At 46.3% G+C, this 18,614-nt stretch overlaps 2 protein-coding genes across 2 annotated transcripts in view; both read left to right on the plus strand.

Annotated features, from left to right (window-relative positions):
* The window catches only part of LOC114359501 (hemocytin-like), a 34,783-nt gene extending 24,232 nt beyond the window's left edge, over window positions 1-10,551 (plus strand). The window contains exons 32-45 of the mRNA XM_028313926.1: window positions 32-249; window positions 1,408-1,560; window positions 2,019-2,202; window positions 2,510-2,773; window positions 3,987-4,132; window positions 4,565-4,696; window positions 5,190-5,476; window positions 5,680-5,804; window positions 6,449-6,642; window positions 7,557-7,733; window positions 8,261-8,419; window positions 8,929-9,079; window positions 9,470-9,607; window positions 10,376-10,551. Coding sequence (XP_028169727.1) covers window positions 32-249; window positions 1,408-1,560; window positions 2,019-2,202; window positions 2,510-2,773; window positions 3,987-4,132; window positions 4,565-4,696; window positions 5,190-5,476; window positions 5,680-5,804; window positions 6,449-6,642; window positions 7,557-7,733; window positions 8,261-8,419; window positions 8,929-9,079; window positions 9,470-9,607; window positions 10,376-10,551 — 2,504 coding nt within the window. The remainder of the gene's footprint in view (window positions 1-31; window positions 250-1,407; window positions 1,561-2,018; window positions 2,203-2,509; window positions 2,774-3,986; window positions 4,133-4,564; window positions 4,697-5,189; window positions 5,477-5,679; window positions 5,805-6,448; window positions 6,643-7,556; window positions 7,734-8,260; window positions 8,420-8,928; window positions 9,080-9,469; window positions 9,608-10,375) is intronic.
* A 354-nt stretch (window positions 10,552-10,905) lies between these two features.
* The window catches only part of LOC114359502 (hemocytin-like), a 34,728-nt gene continuing 27,019 nt past the window's right edge, over window positions 10,906-18,614 (plus strand). Inside the window, exons 1-9 of the mRNA XM_028313927.1 lie at window positions 10,906-10,910; window positions 11,781-11,886; window positions 12,299-12,575; window positions 13,963-14,199; window positions 14,574-14,785; window positions 14,838-14,956; window positions 15,696-15,844; window positions 16,346-16,596; window positions 17,371-17,588. Coding sequence (XP_028169728.1) covers window positions 10,906-10,910; window positions 11,781-11,886; window positions 12,299-12,575; window positions 13,963-14,199; window positions 14,574-14,785; window positions 14,838-14,956; window positions 15,696-15,844; window positions 16,346-16,596; window positions 17,371-17,588 — 1,574 coding nt within the window. The remainder of the gene's footprint in view (window positions 10,911-11,780; window positions 11,887-12,298; window positions 12,576-13,962; window positions 14,200-14,573; window positions 14,786-14,837; window positions 14,957-15,695; window positions 15,845-16,345; window positions 16,597-17,370; window positions 17,589-18,614) is intronic.

The raw sequence follows: 18,614 nt of genomic DNA on the forward strand, positions 1-18,614 counted from the left end.
TAGAACTGTATAACATACTCTTTTTTTTTAGGATGTAAGCCCAAGAAGCCATGCCCAGAAGGCCAAGTATACAGCAACGACAGCCTAACCGAATGCGTTCCGCGAGCAAAGTGCCGTCCAGTCTGTATGACGCTACCAGATGGAAGAGAGGTGTTCGAGGGTGACGTCATCGAGGAAGACGAGTGCCACACTTGCCGATGCTCTAAGGAGGAAAGAGTGTGCACCGGCCAGCCTTGTTCCACTGAGTCGGTAAGTGTACAATCATGGGTTCTGGAGAAAGAGACAGAGATAGAGTTTCTGGATTAATGACGTCATAGAAGAAATGCCGTCCAGTCTGTATGACGCTACCGGATGGAAGAGAGGTGTTCGATGGTGACGTCATCGAAGAAGACGAGTGCCACACCTGCCGATGCTCCAAGGAGGAAAGAGTTTGCACCGGCCAGCCCTGCTCTACTGAGTCGGTAAGTTTACAATCATAGAGCTGGAGAGAAAGACAGATAGTTGCTGAATGATGACGTCGTAGAAGAAATGCCGTCCAGTCTGTATTACGCTGCCGGATGGCAGAGAGGTGTTCGAGGGTGACGTCATCGAGGAAGACGAGTCCCACACTTGCCGATGCTCCAAGGATGAATGAGTGTGTACCGGCCACTGGCCAGCCCTGTTCCACTGAGTTGGTAAGTGTACAACTATGGAATCTAGGGAGAAAGACAGGTAGTTGCTGAATGATGACGTCGTAGAAGAAATGCCGTCCCGTCTGTATGACGCTGCCGGATGGCAGAGAGGTGTTCGAGGGTGACGTCATCGAGGAAGACGAGTGCCACACCTGCCGATGCTCTAAGGAGGAACGAGTGTGTACCGGCCAGCCCTGTTCCACTGAGGCGGTAAGTGTACAATCATGGGTTCTGGAGAAAGAGACAGAGATAGAGTTTCTGGATTAATGACGTCATACAAGAAATGCCGTCCAGTCTGTATGACGCTGCCGGATGGCAGAGAGGTGTTCGATGGTGACGTCATTGAGGAAGACGAGTGCCATACTTGCCGATGCTCCAAGGAGGAACGAGTTTGCAACGGCCAGCCCTGTTCCACTGAGGCGGTAAGTGTACAATCTCACGAGTGAGTGAGAAAGATTAAAAGTACTTGGTGGATAACGATGTCATAAAGAACAGATTTATTGCTGTTCCGAGAAACAAGACTAGGCCTGTTATCAAGCCTATCTGTATAGGCGTACTCATACGAATATGTTCCTTTTAGTGTACTGATGATGATTGATAATAACGTCAAAACGATTGAAATGGGCGGATTCTCGTTGTCCCTATCAAAAGATGCGATGTCAGCTCGTGGAGGACAAATGGTGGGAGACAGCGGTAATACACGTTGTCATTAATACTGTATTGTGATGTGATTCAGGAGCCCTACACTGCGCTGACCAGTCCCAAGCCGCACGATGAACCTCTGAAGTGCGTGGATGGCTGGACGGCGTGGATCAGCAAGCACACACCAGAGGCGGGCCCTCGTGGGGAGTCCGTGGAGAAGGAGCCACTGCCGGAGCTTAAAGACCTGGTGAGTCCACAACAACAGCTGGGAAAAATAATTCCACCTCTAACTACCAATGCGATTGTTGCACAGCCAGAATCGTTAGCTTGATCTCCAATAAAACTATTGACGGCATAGTAAGTTCCGAAAGAACGTTTTAGTCGCATTGAACTCGCAACGAAATAATCCGAAGAATATAACGGTCCCAAACTAAGGATTAGCTAAGCTTAGCTGGAGGTAGGTATCCTTAAAGTTCGACCGTCTCCCGTTTTGGTCGTCCAACCATTATTCATTGTCTTGAATCATCTATCCATGAGACTGGGGAGGACGCTCTATAACACTACTAGATATACATTGCCGAAATATGGTTTTATTCCGGTTTCGCGTCAGATATGGTTGGCTCACTTTAGCTTACTATTTTTGGCCTATAATATTTTCAATAAGCATTATATTGATTTGGTTAAATAAAATGGTGTCTTCCACAGAAAATCGGCTCCCCCATGTGCAGCAAAGACATGATGAAAGGCATCGAGTGTCGCACGCGCGTCAACCACGAGACGCCGAAGCAGACCGGCCTCGACGTCGAGTGTAGCCTGGAGCGGGGCCTAGTCTGTCGCGAGACAGGCACCACCTGCCCTGACTTCGAGATCAGGGTGCTGTGTGAATGTGGTAAGTTAGACCATGATGACAAATATATTTTGCGTAGATATCCGGGCGGTATTTACTCTCAAACATTATTATTTGGGCATACAAAAGGGAAAGAGGCCTTTGTCCAGTAGATGAAAGCATTAGATTGAAAAGAAATGAACAAACAAGAAGGTTTTATTTTTATCAAAAACGAAGAAGCTCTTGGCCTGTATCTTACCTGATGGTAAATTGTGATCTACTTACCCGTTTTGTTCATATACGTTTTGCAAAAAAAAAAGTTTATTTAATAAAAAAACTACGGGAACTTCAAAGTTAAACCTTTCCACAGAATTCCAATGCCTCAACGACACGCACCCTAACTACCAACATCCCACTGACTGCGACAAATTCTACGAATGTACGCCTGACCTACTCAACCCAACTATACGTCACGCCGTGCTCAAGACCTGCGGAGCTGGCACCATGTACAACCCTGTGACGATGGTGTGCGACTGGCCCGCTTCTGTGGCAGCCGTGCGATCCGAGTGTGGTGCTACTGAAGGAACCACCCCCAGCACTACTAAGATCACCACTGTTGCGCCTACTTCACCTAGTAAGTTATACTAGATTCACCTACGATAGCTTAAAAACTGAGTCAACCATAGCATACGTCACGCCGTGCTCAAGACCTGCGGAGCTGGCACCAAGTACAACCCTGTGACGATGGTGTGCGACTGGCCCGCTTCTGTGGCTGCCGTGCGACCCGAGTGTGGCCCCACTACTGAAGGAACGACCCCCAGCACTACTAAGATCACAACTGTTGCGCCTACTTCACCTAGTAAGTTATACTAGATTCACCAATGATAACTTTAATAGCATACGTCACGCCGTGCTCAAAACCTGTGGAGCTGGCACCATGTACAACCCCGTGACGATGGTGTGCGACTGGCCCGCTTCTGTGGCAGCCCTGCGACCCGAGTGTGGTGCTACTGAAGGAACCACTGCTAGCACCACAAAGATTACCACTGTTGCGCCTACTTCACCTAGTAAGTTGTACTAGATTCACCAATGAGAGCTTTAAAACCGATTCAACCTAACTATACGTCACGCCGTGCTAAAGACTTGCGGAGCTGGCACCATGTACAACCCCGTGACGATGGTGTGCGACTGGCCCGCTTCTGTGGCAGCCGTGCGACCTGAGTGTGGTGCTACTGAAGGAACCACTCCTAGCACTACTAAGGTCACAACTTTTGCGCCTACTTCACCTAGTAAGTTATATTAGATTCACCAATTATAGCTATAATACCTAATCAACCATAGCATATGTCACGCTGTGCTCAAGACCTGCGGAGCGGGCACCATGTACAACCCTGTGGCGATGGTGTTTGATTGGCCTGCTTTACCACTGAAGGAACCACTCCTAGCACCACGAAGATTACCACTCTTGCTCCTACTTCACCTTGCATTGCAAGTAAGTTATACAACCCCTAGCCAAAAAGAGCTTTAAACCCAACCCAACTATACGCGACTGTGCGACTAGCACCCGCAGTGAGTGTGCGAGCGCGATAGCAACATAATTACGCGCGAGCGATAAGGATGGGTAGCTTGGGGTCATTGGACAAAATTCTACGTGCTCACGGACCAGGCTTTAGCTAGGGGTCAATGGACAAAATTCTACGTGCTCACGGACCGGGCTTTATACGACACGCTGTGCTTACGACCGGCCTGTGGAACTTAAAGAGTCCGATACATCTGCAAAATTCTTTTTATACATTTTATTTTATTCATTGCCAAAGGTATTCAATAGTAAATGTATTTGTTAACAGCCACACCAAAGACGACGGAACAAGCAAGCACAGCAGGGCTGTGTCCTCCAGGCCAGGTGTACCGCGATTGCGCTTATCCTTGCGACCAGCTGTGCGACTACCTTGGAGCTGTGATCAGGGACAAGGGCCAGTGTGGGCCGAGAGACGTAAGTATAGCTGTGTCTATCTTGCAGCGTAGGATGGACAGGGATGGGAGAGTAATGAAACAGAAACGCCCGGATTCATAAACATTACTATGAGGTCTCACAGTGCGCGTGGTCGCATAGTGTGACACATGAACCAATCACAGAGCTCCATTCAACACAGCGTTGAATTCGTAATATGTTCGATTTGCTACTTCACTTAAGCAAGTATCGTTTGTGAATACGGGCGTTAGACTTTTTCGCAGTGGTTCTTATTCGGGTCACTAACTCTGTTCCTTTTTTGTCGCAAACCTAGGGTCGTATTCTGGTACCACTCAATCTGAAACGTGGATCTTATCTTATATTTGGTTCAATATTTGACCAATAAAAAAAAATACAAGATTGAATCAATCATTGACTGTAGAAGACCTCATAAAATACTGATGTAATTTGCAGAAGTGCATCAAAGGCTGCGTGGACATATCGGTGGCCGAGCAGAAGTGCGGCAAAGGGTACCGCTGGCGAGACATGAAGACCTGCGTGCCTGAGAAGGACTGCACTTGCTACGCCGATGGGAAGATGGTCAAGGTATGCAATAATGGATAAATGGTTGCGTATTTTTTGGTACAGACGACGGCACGTCAACGTGACCACTGTGGGTTCTTGTGCAGTCGTAATAGGGGCGAGTTTGCAACAAACCTGATGTGCTGTCGTGTGTACACCAAAAAACTACACAGTATTCTTACTTACACGTATAGGTATGACTGTGTAACTATTACTAGTAGTCGACTAGTAATAGTTACACAGACTATACGAGGTAAAGTACCTCTGGAGGCCCATACACAACTTTTATTTCTTATTTCATATGTCCTTTCTTCTACTCGCGATAGGTTATTACATCTATCAATACTGAAATTCATAAGAATAGGTTACCGGTTTAGACGTGTAAAAGGAACAGGCAGAGAAATAGTTAAGTACTTCAAAATCATATTCAAATTCTTTATTAGTATGTAGACCCTTTTCAGATTATAATTGTAGTATGTTCGTAGAATAAGACACTGATTTATCATATCGTAACCAGCCTGGCGAGCGCAAATCCGACGGCTGCGTCACGTGCCAGTGCCTCGACAACGCGTTCCATTGCGACTCTTCGCACTGCACGACCCTCGGCACCACCTACATCGACGAGGAACGCAACCAGCCCATCAAGTATACCACGACAACAACACCAAAACCCACCACGCCTAAACCCACCACTGTGACCACAAAAGCGACCACCACGAAAGCGACCACTCTGCCGCCGACCACTGTGACGCCTCTGATTATAAAGAGCACGGTCTCGCCGCCGCCAGAATGTGATCCTGAAGGGTAAGACTTAATTATGATATCTTTGATGACATATTATTATGGCCGGATATATTTTATTGTTTTTTCACTGAGTTTTTAGCCTTTTATCATAAGGGTTAACAATTTCTTATTGATTTGCGAACCATCTGAGTATTATTCGCGTTTTTTTAATTATTTTTATAGTAACTCGTTACGTTTACATTATTTTATACGTTTCACTGTAGGTACAAATACTTACTTTGGGGCGATGACGTGGAAGTGAAGCCGATACTGACAGCCAGTTCGGTGGCCAGCAACCAGTTCCTACCGCAAGACGCTGTGCTCAACGGCCGCCCGAAAACTGTCTCTGGTAATATTTGTGTATTTAACTTTAAATATTTGACTAATTTTAATCGGTTTTGTTTTTGTTCAACTGCACGCACCGCTACGAGACGCGAACCGCAAGTCGAGAGTCAGTATATCGGCGACTGCTTGCGACTTAAATCGGCAACAGTTGCTGATAATCGCCGACGATAAATATTCAATAGACGTCCGTCACCGACGCATCGCGAATACCGCCGATGGTCATCTCGAAGATGGGCAGTCACTAACGTATAGTCAGAGAGTGACAACGTCATGAGAGCGAAAGGCATGAGTCAGAGACTCGCTGACAGTGGCCTACAGGCGTTGACTGTCGTCTAAAGCCTGGTCCGTGAGCACGTAGAATTTTGTCCAGTGACCACAAGCTACCCATCCTTATCGCTCGCGCGTAATTATATTGCTGTCGCGACTGTGCGACGGGCGCCTGCAGTGAGTGTGCGAGCAACATAATTACGCGCGAGCAATAAAGATGGGTAGCTTGGGGTCATTGGACAAAATTCTACGTGCTCACGGACCAGGCTTTACCACTGTCGGAAGCAATCGCCGACATAATGTCGCTCGTTTGTGAGCTCTCTTAAACGAGCTTGAGATTCAAATAGCAGTCTCACTATAGTATTGTAATTGTTTCTTCAGCTGGCAGTTGGAACCCGGAAATCAACGACAAGAACCAGTACATTCAAGTAGAACTGCCTCACGCGGAGCCGATATACGGCGTGGTGCTGCAAGGCAGCCCGCTGTTCGACCAGTACGTCACCAGCTACGAGCTCATGTATGGCGATGACGGCAACGCCTATAGTCTCGTCAGCGAGCCGGACGGGTCGCCCAAGGTACTGTACTGGGACCCGCTTCTATACTACTGAGAGACAGGCATCTTGCAGAAGGAAATTACTGAGAGGGAACGATGGGTCTTCGCTCTCTTCGTTTCTTCAGCCAGCCGGATGGATCGCCCAAGGTACTGTGCTGGGGCCGGTACAGCAAGTCCTGAGCTGACATACGGCGTGGTGCTGCAAGGCAGCCCGCTGTTCGACCAGTACGTCACCAGCTACGAGATCATGTACGGCGATGACGGCAACGCCTATAGTCTCGTCAGCGAGCCTGATGGTTCGCCCAAGGTACTGTCCTGAGACCGGTTATACAAGTCCTAAGCCGATATACGGCGTGGTGCTGCAAGGCAGCCCGCTGTTCGACCAGTATGTCACCAGCTACGAGCTCATGTACTGCGATGACGGCAACGCCTATAGTCTCGTCAGTGAGCCTGATGGATCACCCAAGGTACTATACTGGGACCCGCTTCTCTCCTTCTGCAAAACCTGCCTCAAAGTGGCGGAGAGGGAACGAGAGGCCTCGGCTGACGCCTCTCTGATCCTCCGCCGTAGTCTAAGGCGCCTAAGGAGGGTCTTCGCTCTCCACGCTCCTCCTTAGGGGCCCCACAAGTCGGGTATGGGGATGTCCAGCGGCCGCCTTACAAGGCTTATGGTGGCGGTGTCAGTGTCCAGTGCATCGTTAGCGGACGTCCCGAGAGTATCTACCATTCCCCTCAAAGCTGAAGGGGCTCGCTCAAGAATGAACCGTAGCCTGAGACGGAGCCGGGAGTTACTGTACACAACTAGTCCTTTGCCAACATACGCTGTGGTGCTTCAAGGCAGCCCGCATTTAGAACAGCCTGAGGGGTCCCTCAAGGTACTATACTGGGACCAATATTACATATTTCGTACAAGTTTATGTTAAACCGTTTTGGCAGGTGTTCCGCGGCCCAGTGGACCACAAGACGCCGCTGAAGCAAATGATATCCCCGCCAATAGAGGCCAAGTTCGTGCGCATCAAGCCTCTCACTTGGCACGAGGAGATAGCCGTCAGGCTCGAGCTGATCGGCTGCGGGGAGCCAAGGAGCACTACTCCTGAAGAGATCCCCACTACGGTAAGTGATGTACATGTACTACTGTATACAAGCGTGTTAGCTAGAAGAAAACTTTTATACACCCCGCAAACTACAGATTTAGTTGGCTCTTCCATACATGTTCATACTGAAGAACAACCCGACCAAATTATCGGTCAACTAAAAGTCTGTAGTCTGTGGTGTGTCTTGGAAAAAGTAGCAAAGATTAGGTACTTAATTTGTGTGGACTAAAGGAATTACTACCTACCTATAGATCATTTCATCCACGAAGACGCGCCCCACCAGTTTTTGGTTGAGGAAAGCGTCCGAAACGTGAGCGAAAGTTTGATCCGAGCAATCCGAACGACATTATTTTAGTGTGCGTGTGTTGATTGATGATTTACATTCGTGGAAGAATGATGAGGCGCGTGACTTCGTGGATGACACGATCTATACTCACAAATCTCGGTTATTTTTAAATGCTATTCATCACCAAAGCCATTATACATTACATTGCTTACATAAATATGTTTTTAACATTTAACCGTCAACCAACATTTATTCTACAGCCAGAACAGATGCAATGCACAGAGCCGCTAGGCTTAGCGGCGGACTTGCCTATTGAGAGCATCGAAGTGAGCTCGAATAACGACGCACGCAAGTATTTCGCGTTGGATGGACCACGGGGCTGGCGTCCGCTCTATAGCACACCCGGAGAATGGATCATGGTAAGTCTTGTATGGAAATCTTTGGGGGAGGCTTTTGTCCAGTAGTGGACGCCATTTAGCTGAAACGAACGAACGAAGTATTGTAGAACTTACACTATAGAGGTAGTTTATGACTTGCAGATGATATGCCCCTGGGATGCCCTCTGGTATTAGGCCCCGTTGAAACTTCTGGACAGCCAGAATTTGCAGTGAGGCTTATCATTAATAAAAACCCAACCAGTAAAGCTAAACCATTGCCAAAGTTATTGGAAGTTATTGTGAACATAACAGTAGGAAAATATTTTTTGACAAATATTCGGCGTCGGCAGAAGAGCATACAGAATATTGTGACTTTTTTTCATGTGGGAATTTATGGCAGTAATTAGTTTATATTCATCTCTGTCCTTTTTCTTTGAGATTTATTCCATAACGATTGGGCTCAGCTTTCTTCTTATCCTTAAATACGTTGCCTTTTTAACGACTTATATGTAGATAAATATGTATGTTTATTTTAAATTCTCTTCCCACAGTTCGACTTCATGTCCCCGCGCAATCTCACCGGCATAAAGACCAAGGGCGGGCCCAAGGGCTGGGTGTCGGCCTACCACGTCAAGTATACTTGCGACCTTTCCACCTTCAACCCGGTGGTGGACAGCTCCGGAAACCAGAAGCTGTTCCCAGGTAAGGATGCAGGTTGACGAAAAATATCGATATGAATGACGACCGTTTTAACCCGATATAAATGGCATTGAATGTTTTAATATATGAAAAAGCAAATAAGTTACACCTCTATCTCTCTAATAAGCCGATTCATAATTAGGTACGTAGAAGTAGTAGCTGAAACTAGTTGATATTTAATTAATGTACGAATTAGCAGCAAATGCGTAAAAGCAGCAAGGATAAAAAGAAAATTAAAATTACAAAATTAAATGCATTTCCAAAAAATTTTGTTATTTTAAAATCTAATATTCGACCTTTTTCGGTATGATAATATACTATCGAAACTGAATATTTTGCGGTCGATAATATATCAATCGAACATTCGATATATCGTTGCATCCCTATTCCCAGGCAACTTCGACCAGGACACTCCTGTGCTGAACGAGTTCGCGTTGCCTGTACACGCCAGATACCTGAAAGTGCTGCCGGTGAAATGGAACAAGGGCATCGAGATGAGGATTGAACCTATCGGATGCTTTGAGCCTTACCGTGAGTATAGCTTTTATTTTTTTTTATAATAGGTAAAGGTTTTGGCCCGCAGAATTGCTAAAATCAAGCGGCAGTGGGCGGGGCACATAGCTCGAAGAGCTGATGGCCGCTGGGGCAGGAAAGTTCTTGAGTGGCGACCACGAGCCGGAAGACGTAGCGTGGGCTGGCCTCCCACTAGGTGGACCGACGATCTGGTGAAGGTCGCGGAAGGTGCCTGGATGCGAGCGGCGCAGGACCGGTCTTTGTGGAAATCCTTGTGGGAGGCCTTTGTCCAGCTGTGGACGTCTTTTGGCTGAAACAACAATGGTTTTGTTACTACAGGCGTAATTTAAAATGAGCGGTTCTTGCGGTAGTGGAATGATGCGGGAGGATGACATAAGGCATACCTGAGCTGTCACGTCTATGTCTCAAGTTGATTTTTTTTTGTTTTGATATCCGGCACCACTCGATTAAGGCCCGCCAAACACGGACTTTGAAACACCTAGTTTCGATCGATAGCTGTAGTCACAGTGTCAATAAACTATTATGACTACAAGATGGAACCAACTTGGTGTACTATGCCTGTTGTATTTAAAACAATATTGTTCAATTCAATTCGAACAAGTATGTTGCACAAGGCTGAAGGTTCAGCTAAACGCATGCTGCCTGCGAGCGCGATGGCGATCAATGCGTTTACGTCTGATCGCCATCGCCATCGTGCACGCATTGGTTTGACTGAACCTTTACACATCTATGGCCAGTTTACTGACAATAATTTGTTTTCCTCAGCTATTACCACGACCACTCCAGCCGTGGCAGTCCAGGGCAGCACTCCGCCGTCATGCAGCGTGTGCCCAGGAGTGGAGGCGACCAGCTGCTCTTGCGATGGTATCGGCGACTATTTCAACGGCGAGGTGTGCGTGCCACGCGACCTGTGCCCTTGCGTCGTGGGACACCTCACGTGAGTGCGGCCCTGGTGGTTTTGCAGAACATTGGCACAAGCCACGCCCATAACCTTTCAAGCACCGTTGTGGCCAAACGCAAACCGCGAAAGCCAAAAAAAACCTTTCAAGCTGGCACAGTGTAAGGGTCCAAGCGACTAGGATACAGAAAGCCAGCTGCTCCTACTACGGCGTCTTTGTAACTAGCACAGGCCCCGCCCACAACCAGTCCCGCTAGTGTGTCGTGGGGCACCTCACATAAGTGCAACCCTGGTCTCCAGCTTTAGCAGCAGCACACTTTAGCACAACTCACGCCCGTGAGCTTCCTAATTTATCCAAAACACAGGGTGCAGAAAGCCAGCTACTCCTGTGACGATGATGTCGTAACTAGCACAGGCCACGCCCACTCCCAGTCCAGCTGTCGCGGTCTTATATGTCACTAGCCTAGCTTTATGGTGACTTCTACAAAGGGGTGGTGTGCGTGGCGCGCGACCTGTGCCCCTGCGTCGTGGGGCACCTCACGTGAGTGCGGCCCTGGTCTCTAGCATTAGCAGCAGTACACTTAAGCACAAGCCACGCCCAAGAACTTCTTAGTTTGTCCAAGAGAGCAGCATGCAGAAGCGACTGTGTCGATGTAACAAGCGCAGGCCACGCCCACTCCCAACCCTAATCCCTCTAATATACCTAAACCTATCATTTGTCTAGCTTCCATTATTGCGTTGAATGCGTGCTGCGAAACCAATGTCCCTATGTCCTGGGCTACCTCACGGAGGCGTCCTGAGGTGGAATTGTGTAAATCAATCGTTATCATTTGACAGTTCATAACGTACGATTATTCTGTCAAACGCTTTGTTTAACTGACTTTATCGTACGTTATGAACTGTCAAATGATTACGATTGCTTTACACAATTCCACCTCTGGTTCCTCCTGGTTATTGTGGCAGTAGAATCAGAACATTTTAGAATAAACACACCCTTAACCTCTCTTATTTACATAGTGATACTACCTAATGTAACATGTCACCATTTTACCTATGATTCACAATAAATGATTTTGTATTGTATTGTATTGTATTGTATATTAAGACATATACGAACAGGTAATAGACTACTCCTGGAACGGCTCCAGTAACTTATCAACGCTGTAGTCCAGTTGTTACGTGAATGAATATGCCTATGACCACGCTAGCATTAACCAAGAGACCATTGAGTTGGCATTCGGTGATTTTTATGTCCGTTTTGACACCACGCAGGTACGACGTGGGCGCGACATTTCGCGGTGAGAACTGCGACGAGTGCGTGTGCAAGCTCGGCGGCGTCACCGACTGCAAGCCCGTCAAGGAGTGCAAGTGTGCCCCGGTAAGATGCCCCCTGTAATCATTTGAACCTTACTCCTTTGGCATAAGACTGTGTTTCCGCCCATAGAATCTTCTAATTGGTTCTTTACAAACACATCCGTAGCTAGGGATGTGCATCCTCGCACATCTCTGGTAGAAGCAGCCTAAGCCTAATTTTCTACGTATAGACGCCAATAGGCTAGATGACAAAATTTCAATTATTTTTCCGTCAGACTCGTATTTTTTATTTTCTTTCATAATTAAATGATAGAGCTAGGTACATCGAATTGAAATGTCGCGTGGCGTCACTTGATCTACTCATTATTTAATTATGAAAGAAAATAAAAAATAAGAGTCTAATATTTTCTAATTATCTGTCTGACGGACTAAATAGAATTTCGATCCCAATTTACAACTTGATAATTTCCCAACAGACCTTGGTGCCCAAACTGGTACCCAAACCGTCTTGCGAGTGCTTCTGCGAGCCGTGCCCTCCTGGCACCAGGATCTGTCCCACCAGCAAGTTATGCCTGGCGCTGGACAAGTGGTGCGACGGCCTGCAAGACTGCCCTGATGATGAGAAGGAATGCTCCACCACCACCATAACCACGCCCAAACCGACGACATTGGAGCCGACGATTGTGACTACCGTTCAGCCTACGGTCAGCTTCACTGCTGCTACGAAGACTGAAATCAGTACTACGCCTAAACGTAAGTCCGAATCCACTCTAACTACAATAACCATTGGTTAAATTCTAAGCTGGGTTGGATAAAAACACAGTTTGATGGTACCCAGTACGGTTTAAGCATCGCAGATTTAAAAGAACATGATTTTCTCACAAAAATATAAATGGTTACCTGCTTCAACTTGGATCGACAGTTCAGGTCGACCGCTTATGAAGTTTGGCTCCAATGAGTAAGTGCAAACCAACTCAATTAACAAATAGAAAATAAAAATACTTTATCATAAACCCAAGATATTTTACCAATTCATCCATGACAAAAGTGCCTAGCCTAGCCTATTGATCTTATTGTGGCACGTCATGCTTTTTCATGTAGAACAAAGCAGATATTTGGCCGCAATCACAAATGGTACAATGTACCATCCTAGACTAGACAAGACTTCGTCGCCTGTGCCCTGTATACCTTGAACCTTGTTTTATAAAGAAACTAGCGGCCGCCCGCCCCCTTAGGGGTTGAATTTTGCAAAATCCCATCTTATTGAGCATCTACGTTCTAAAAGGAACCTTGCAAACCATGCAACATTTGTGACTCCTAGCACTTGTAGTTTCTGAGATTTCGTGATGAGTGTGTGAGTCAGTCCGTCAGTGACCTTTCGCTTTTGTAGATATACAGGGTGGAAACGATAAGTGATCTCACTCGATTTTTTCTAAACTATACAAGATATCCAAAAACTGGTTACTGATCCTGAAAGTCCTTCACGAGCTCTATCCAACGATACCAATAATAGGTTACAAAATAAACTGGATCTATCGGAAAATTAAATGTTTCCAGCTTCCATACATTTAGTAAAACCACATAATATTAAAAACTATACAAGATATCCAAAAACGAGTTACTGGATCCTGAAAGTGCTTCACGAGCTCTATCCAACGGTATCAATAAGAAGTTACAAAATAAACTAGATCTATCCGAAAATTCAATGTTTCCAGTTTCCATACATTTAGTACTGCCACAGTTATGGCGCTCATGTCTTGATAATGTTATAGCAAGTAAAGCCTAAAATCAATGTTTTCCATGAATAATTTTAAATAAGAATGGAATTTACGAGTTCATTGTAAGTGTTTATTATTTAATTTAAAAAAATTAACACTTCTAAATCTTTTAATTTTGTGTGGCTGGCATACATTTAGTATGGAGGTTGAAAACTTTGAATTTACGGATAGATCCAGTTAATTCTGTAACCTATTATTGGTACCGTTTAAAAGAGCTCGTGAATCACTTTCAGGATCAGTAACCAGTTTTTCGAAATCTTGTATAGTTTAGAAATAATCGAGTGAGATCACTTATCGTTTCCACCCTGTAGATAGAAAATCTTTATTTTGTCATTTGTTTTAAGGAATACTCCTTGTTTCAGCGCTAGTGTGCCCAGTAGTAGAGTGTCCTCCGAACTACATCGTCCGCTACACCACTCCTTCCAGCCACTCCCGCTCCTACACGTCTGACATCCCGCCGCCGCGTCCGAGGTACTCCTACCAGCGGTACCAGCAAGGAGGGTACGCTAAAGGCGGGTACGCCAAAGGAGGGTACTCGAAGGGAGGGTATTCTAAAGGCGGGTACTCGAAAGGAGGCTTCTCTAAGGGCGGATACAATCGTAAGTCTGCTTTTAATTTCTTTTTTTTTTTAAGTTTTTGCGCTGTTTTGTGAAGATTCGTAATGTGCTGTTTCGTAACTTACATGCATACGGCGTGTTATTTTAAATTGTTATTTTCACCGAAGTTGAGCGAAGAGAAGTGGAAATAACAAAATGTGATCGGTAATTCAAAACACTCTCTTTTCGTCTCATATCCTCTCTGCCTTAGTGGAAACTGGGCTAGCAGCTAGGGTGTATTCGTATACGTCTTATGAGCACGTCTACGCTCGCGTGAGCGTATGCGTCTGGTACATGACTCACGTTACTGCACCTACACGCTCAGCGCTCGGGGTTGTGGTATAAATTACACTATTTCTTTATCTTTCCCATTGCAGCTGTATTACCAACATCGCAACCAAACCAGGCGTTTACTCTCGACAAGCCAACCCTTAACCCAGCTCAAGACCTGAAGAAGCAGGAGTGCCCTCAGTTCAAGTGTGTCCCGCAGCTGCCGCCGCCGCCGCGGCCGGGCTCCACGCCGGCGCCGCTCGTCTGCTCGGCGCCCGCCTGCCCGCCGCGCTACTCGCTGCGGCTGGACGCCGGCTCAGTAGCGCCGCATGAGTGCCCGCAGTGAGTACTCACGTGTGTCCCGCAGCTAGTGCGGCCCGCAGCGGCCGGGCTCCACGCCGGCGCCGCTCGTCTGCTCGGCGCCCGCCTGCCCGCCGCGCTACTCGCTGCGGCTGGACGCCGGCTCAGTAGCGCCGCATGAGTGCCCGCAGTGAGTCACTATATCACGCAGCTCACATGTATCCCGCAGCTTACGTGTCACGTAGCTCACATGTATACCCTGTAGCTCACGTATACCCCACACTCACAGCTCACATGTATTCCACAGTTCAAGTGTATCCCGGCAAATTACATGTTTCCGCGGCCCTAATATATCCCGTAGCTCACATACAATATCCTGTAGCTCATCCCGCAACCCACGAGTATATCGCAGCCACAGCCCTCAGTTCTCGTGTATCACGCGGCTCACGAGTATCTCATAACCCACGTGCATCTCGCACTCCCACCATTGCAGCTGGGATTGATATATTCTGCACACGTGCGCGTGTTTTTCACCCATACATAAAGCATGTAATTTGAATACTCTAGGCCAGTAGCCAGTAGCCCAGTGCCTGGCCAAGAGGTCGAGCGAAGACGATTTTGGTAGCCCGCGAGAGTTAAATAAACTGAACAAAACAATTAAAAAAAATTGCTTATTTTAAAATGTTCCTATTCGCACCAAAAACACTGACTCTCTATCTACCTATAAATGTAGGTACTCACACGCTTCGGTCGGTCGTAACGTGGTAGTATTGTTGCTGCTAAAATGTTTTATTTCACTTTTCTAAACTCTACCAATTCTACCATACAGTCGAACGCAAGAAATATTTTCGAGCATAAGTAGACCTCAAAAGTCAAAAGTTTGGCCAACACTGCTCTAGGCTCTAGTCGAGTTTTGTTACTTCCCTCAGATACTCATGCGTGCCGCCGCCTGAAAGACTTGCCTTCTGCAACGTGACGGAGCGCGCTGTGAGCACGTTCGACGGCGCCGACTACAAGTATGACCTCTGCTTCCACATTCTGGCCAGGGACAACCGGTTCGATGCCTGGAGTGTGCTGGGTAAGTCTTGTGATAAATAGGTGACAAGAAGACAGTCATTTTTGTTCTAAGTGGCATTAAAATGTTTATTTCCTTTTTCGACCTTACTTATTTATACGCTTCAGATGTCCCTCAATTAACCTTTCAAAATCCCAATAATTTGATTCTATGTTGCCGAAATGAATCGAGCCTTTCATATGCCTGTGGTAGCCCGTAACTTTTGACAGGATGGGCTATAGTGTCCTCCACGATAAAATAGTCAAGATTTATATCGATTTTAGACCTGACATCACCACACCAATTTTTTTTTTCTGGCGTTAAGAGTCGCCTCCAACCTCCAGTCACTAATCCAGTCCAGTGTCTAAGTGGCTCAGATGGAACTTGATGGAAGACTAGTCGCCCGGCAAGCGAAAGGTCGTGGGTTCGATTCCCACCATAGGCAGTTAGATTTTTTCAAGTTATTTTAAAAATCAGCACACCTGCTTACCAGTAAAATTACATCGTAAACTTGTTCCCACTCAGTCCGCAAGAAGTGCCGCCTCGACGGCTGCCAGAACGAATTAATCGTGCACCAAGACGACCAGCTCATCAAGGTCAAACCAAACCTCATGATCGAGTACGACAACTACGAGTATACCGTCGAACAGACCACCAAGATTTGCTTCCAGAAGAACAGTTTCGATGTGGCCAAGCTCGGGAATGGACTGTCCATCAAGTCGAGGCGATACAACTTCACTGTGCTCTACAATACGGATGGGGACATCAAGATTGGAGTGAGTGGCCTTTTCTAATTCTAATTATATTATAACTCATAAGCTAGTGTGACAATAGCGAGTAAACCGTCGAGCAGACCACCAAGACCTGCTTCCAGAAGAACAGCTTCGATGTGGCCAAGCTCGGGAATGGACTGTCCATCAAGTCGAGGCGATACAACTTCACTGTCCTCTACAATACGGATGGAGACATCAAGATTGGAGTGAGTTGCCTTTACTTATTCTAATTATATTTAACTCATGAGTGAGCGCGACAATAGCGAGTACACCGTCGAGCAGACCACCAAGATATGCTTCCAGAAGAACAGCTTCGACGTGGCCAAACTCGGGAATGGACTCTCCATCAAGTCGAGGCGATACAACTTTACTGTGCTCTATAATACGGATGGGGACATCAAGATTGGAGTGAGTGGCCTTTTCTAATGATGGTTTAATTAATAGGTATTACTCTGAAAAACTTTGGTGTTCCATCCAGACAAATGACTTGTTTTTCAATCATTATTTAATATATGACATGCGCAGGTTTTGCGATATTTTAACCAACTGCAGACAGATTTGGCGAGCAGAATTCCGCCCGTGTCTTATTCAAGTGTCGTATGGCCCGCTAATATAATTATTATTTTGTTACTCTGTACAATTATGTAGTGACATTAAAATCTACCTTGCAAACATCGAAGATACTCGGATGTTTGCGATATTTAGATCTTCAACTGTTACTTAATCATGTCAATTAATTGCAACATCATTACTCAAACCATTAATTATTTCATACAGGTATCCAAAAAGTACATGGGTACGGTAGACGGTCTCTGCGGCGCTTTCGACGGCTCCCTGCACAACGAGCGGCGCCTCCCAGACGGGTCTTTAGCTGCGAACAGCGACCAAATGGCCCGCGCGTGGGGAAGGCCTGGTCTGCCCAAAGACGCTTGCAAGACGAAGGTCATCGATGAGACCAAACAGAAGAGGGTCTGGGAGCTGTGTGACGTCATCACGTGAGTATCCAAAGAAAGTTTTGTACAAACGTATTAGATACCAAATGGCCCGCGCGTGGGGAAGGCCTGGCCTGCCTAAGGACGCTCGCAAGACTAAAGTCATTGATGAGAAGAAACATAAGCGGTTTTGGGAGCTGTGTGATGTCATTACGTGAGTATCCAAAGAAAGTTTTGTACAAACGTATTAGATACCAAATGGCCCGCCCGTGGGGAAGACCGGGTCTGCTCAAAGACGCTTGCAAGACTAAAGTCATTGATGAGAAGAAACAGAAGAGGGTCTGGGAGCTGTGTGACGTCATCGCGTGAGTATTCAAAGAAAGCTCTGTACAACCGTTTGGAGTTATGTAACGTTTTCTTCAGATGATGTTGGGCACCTCTCTCTTTATAAATGGTTCCGAAAAAAAATAGCCTAACGGCCGTGGCATCCTGTATTTGGCCATATTATGACCAATTTAATACATAATCATCGTCAGAAATATTCCTTTTTTTCTTCAGAAGATAAGACTGCCTTCCGATGTGCTTCCGATCACATTTTCCTGTATTTCCATCCAGCTCTAACTGCAAAATATCTTTACCACAGCCAAGAACCGCTCGCGAAATGCGGTAAAGTTCTCAGCTTGGACAAATGGCGCAACATCTGCTTGGAGAAGATCTGCAAGTGCACCGACCTCATAGTGAACGGCACCAAGAAGACCGAGGAAGAATGCCGCTGCCTGCTCGTGGAGAAACTCGTGGCTGAATGCCTCGCAGCTGATAAGGATGTCGATATATCCGAGTGGAGAATGAAGCTGAATTGCCGTGAGTGTTGAGGATTTTGTTATCTAGTTTATTAAGTAAAAAGTCAGCCTTGAATAGTTTTCAGGAGACAAAGATTATTCCTCCATTGCTGTTTTAAAGTGCTATGATGTAGTCGACAAACTAACTCACATAAATCGCTATAGGTTGTTGAAGTGAAGTTATTGAAATGAATTACATTTGAAGTTAATCTAAGTAGGTACCAGTAGATACCCTGTTGGAACCAGTACC

This window comes from Ostrinia furnacalis, unplaced genomic scaffold (genome assembly GCF_004193835.3).
Source record: "Ostrinia furnacalis isolate ACB-3 unplaced genomic scaffold, ASM419383v2 OfSCF4439, whole genome shotgun sequence".
NCBI classification, from domain to species: Eukaryota; Metazoa; Arthropoda; class Insecta; order Lepidoptera; family Crambidae; genus Ostrinia; species Ostrinia furnacalis.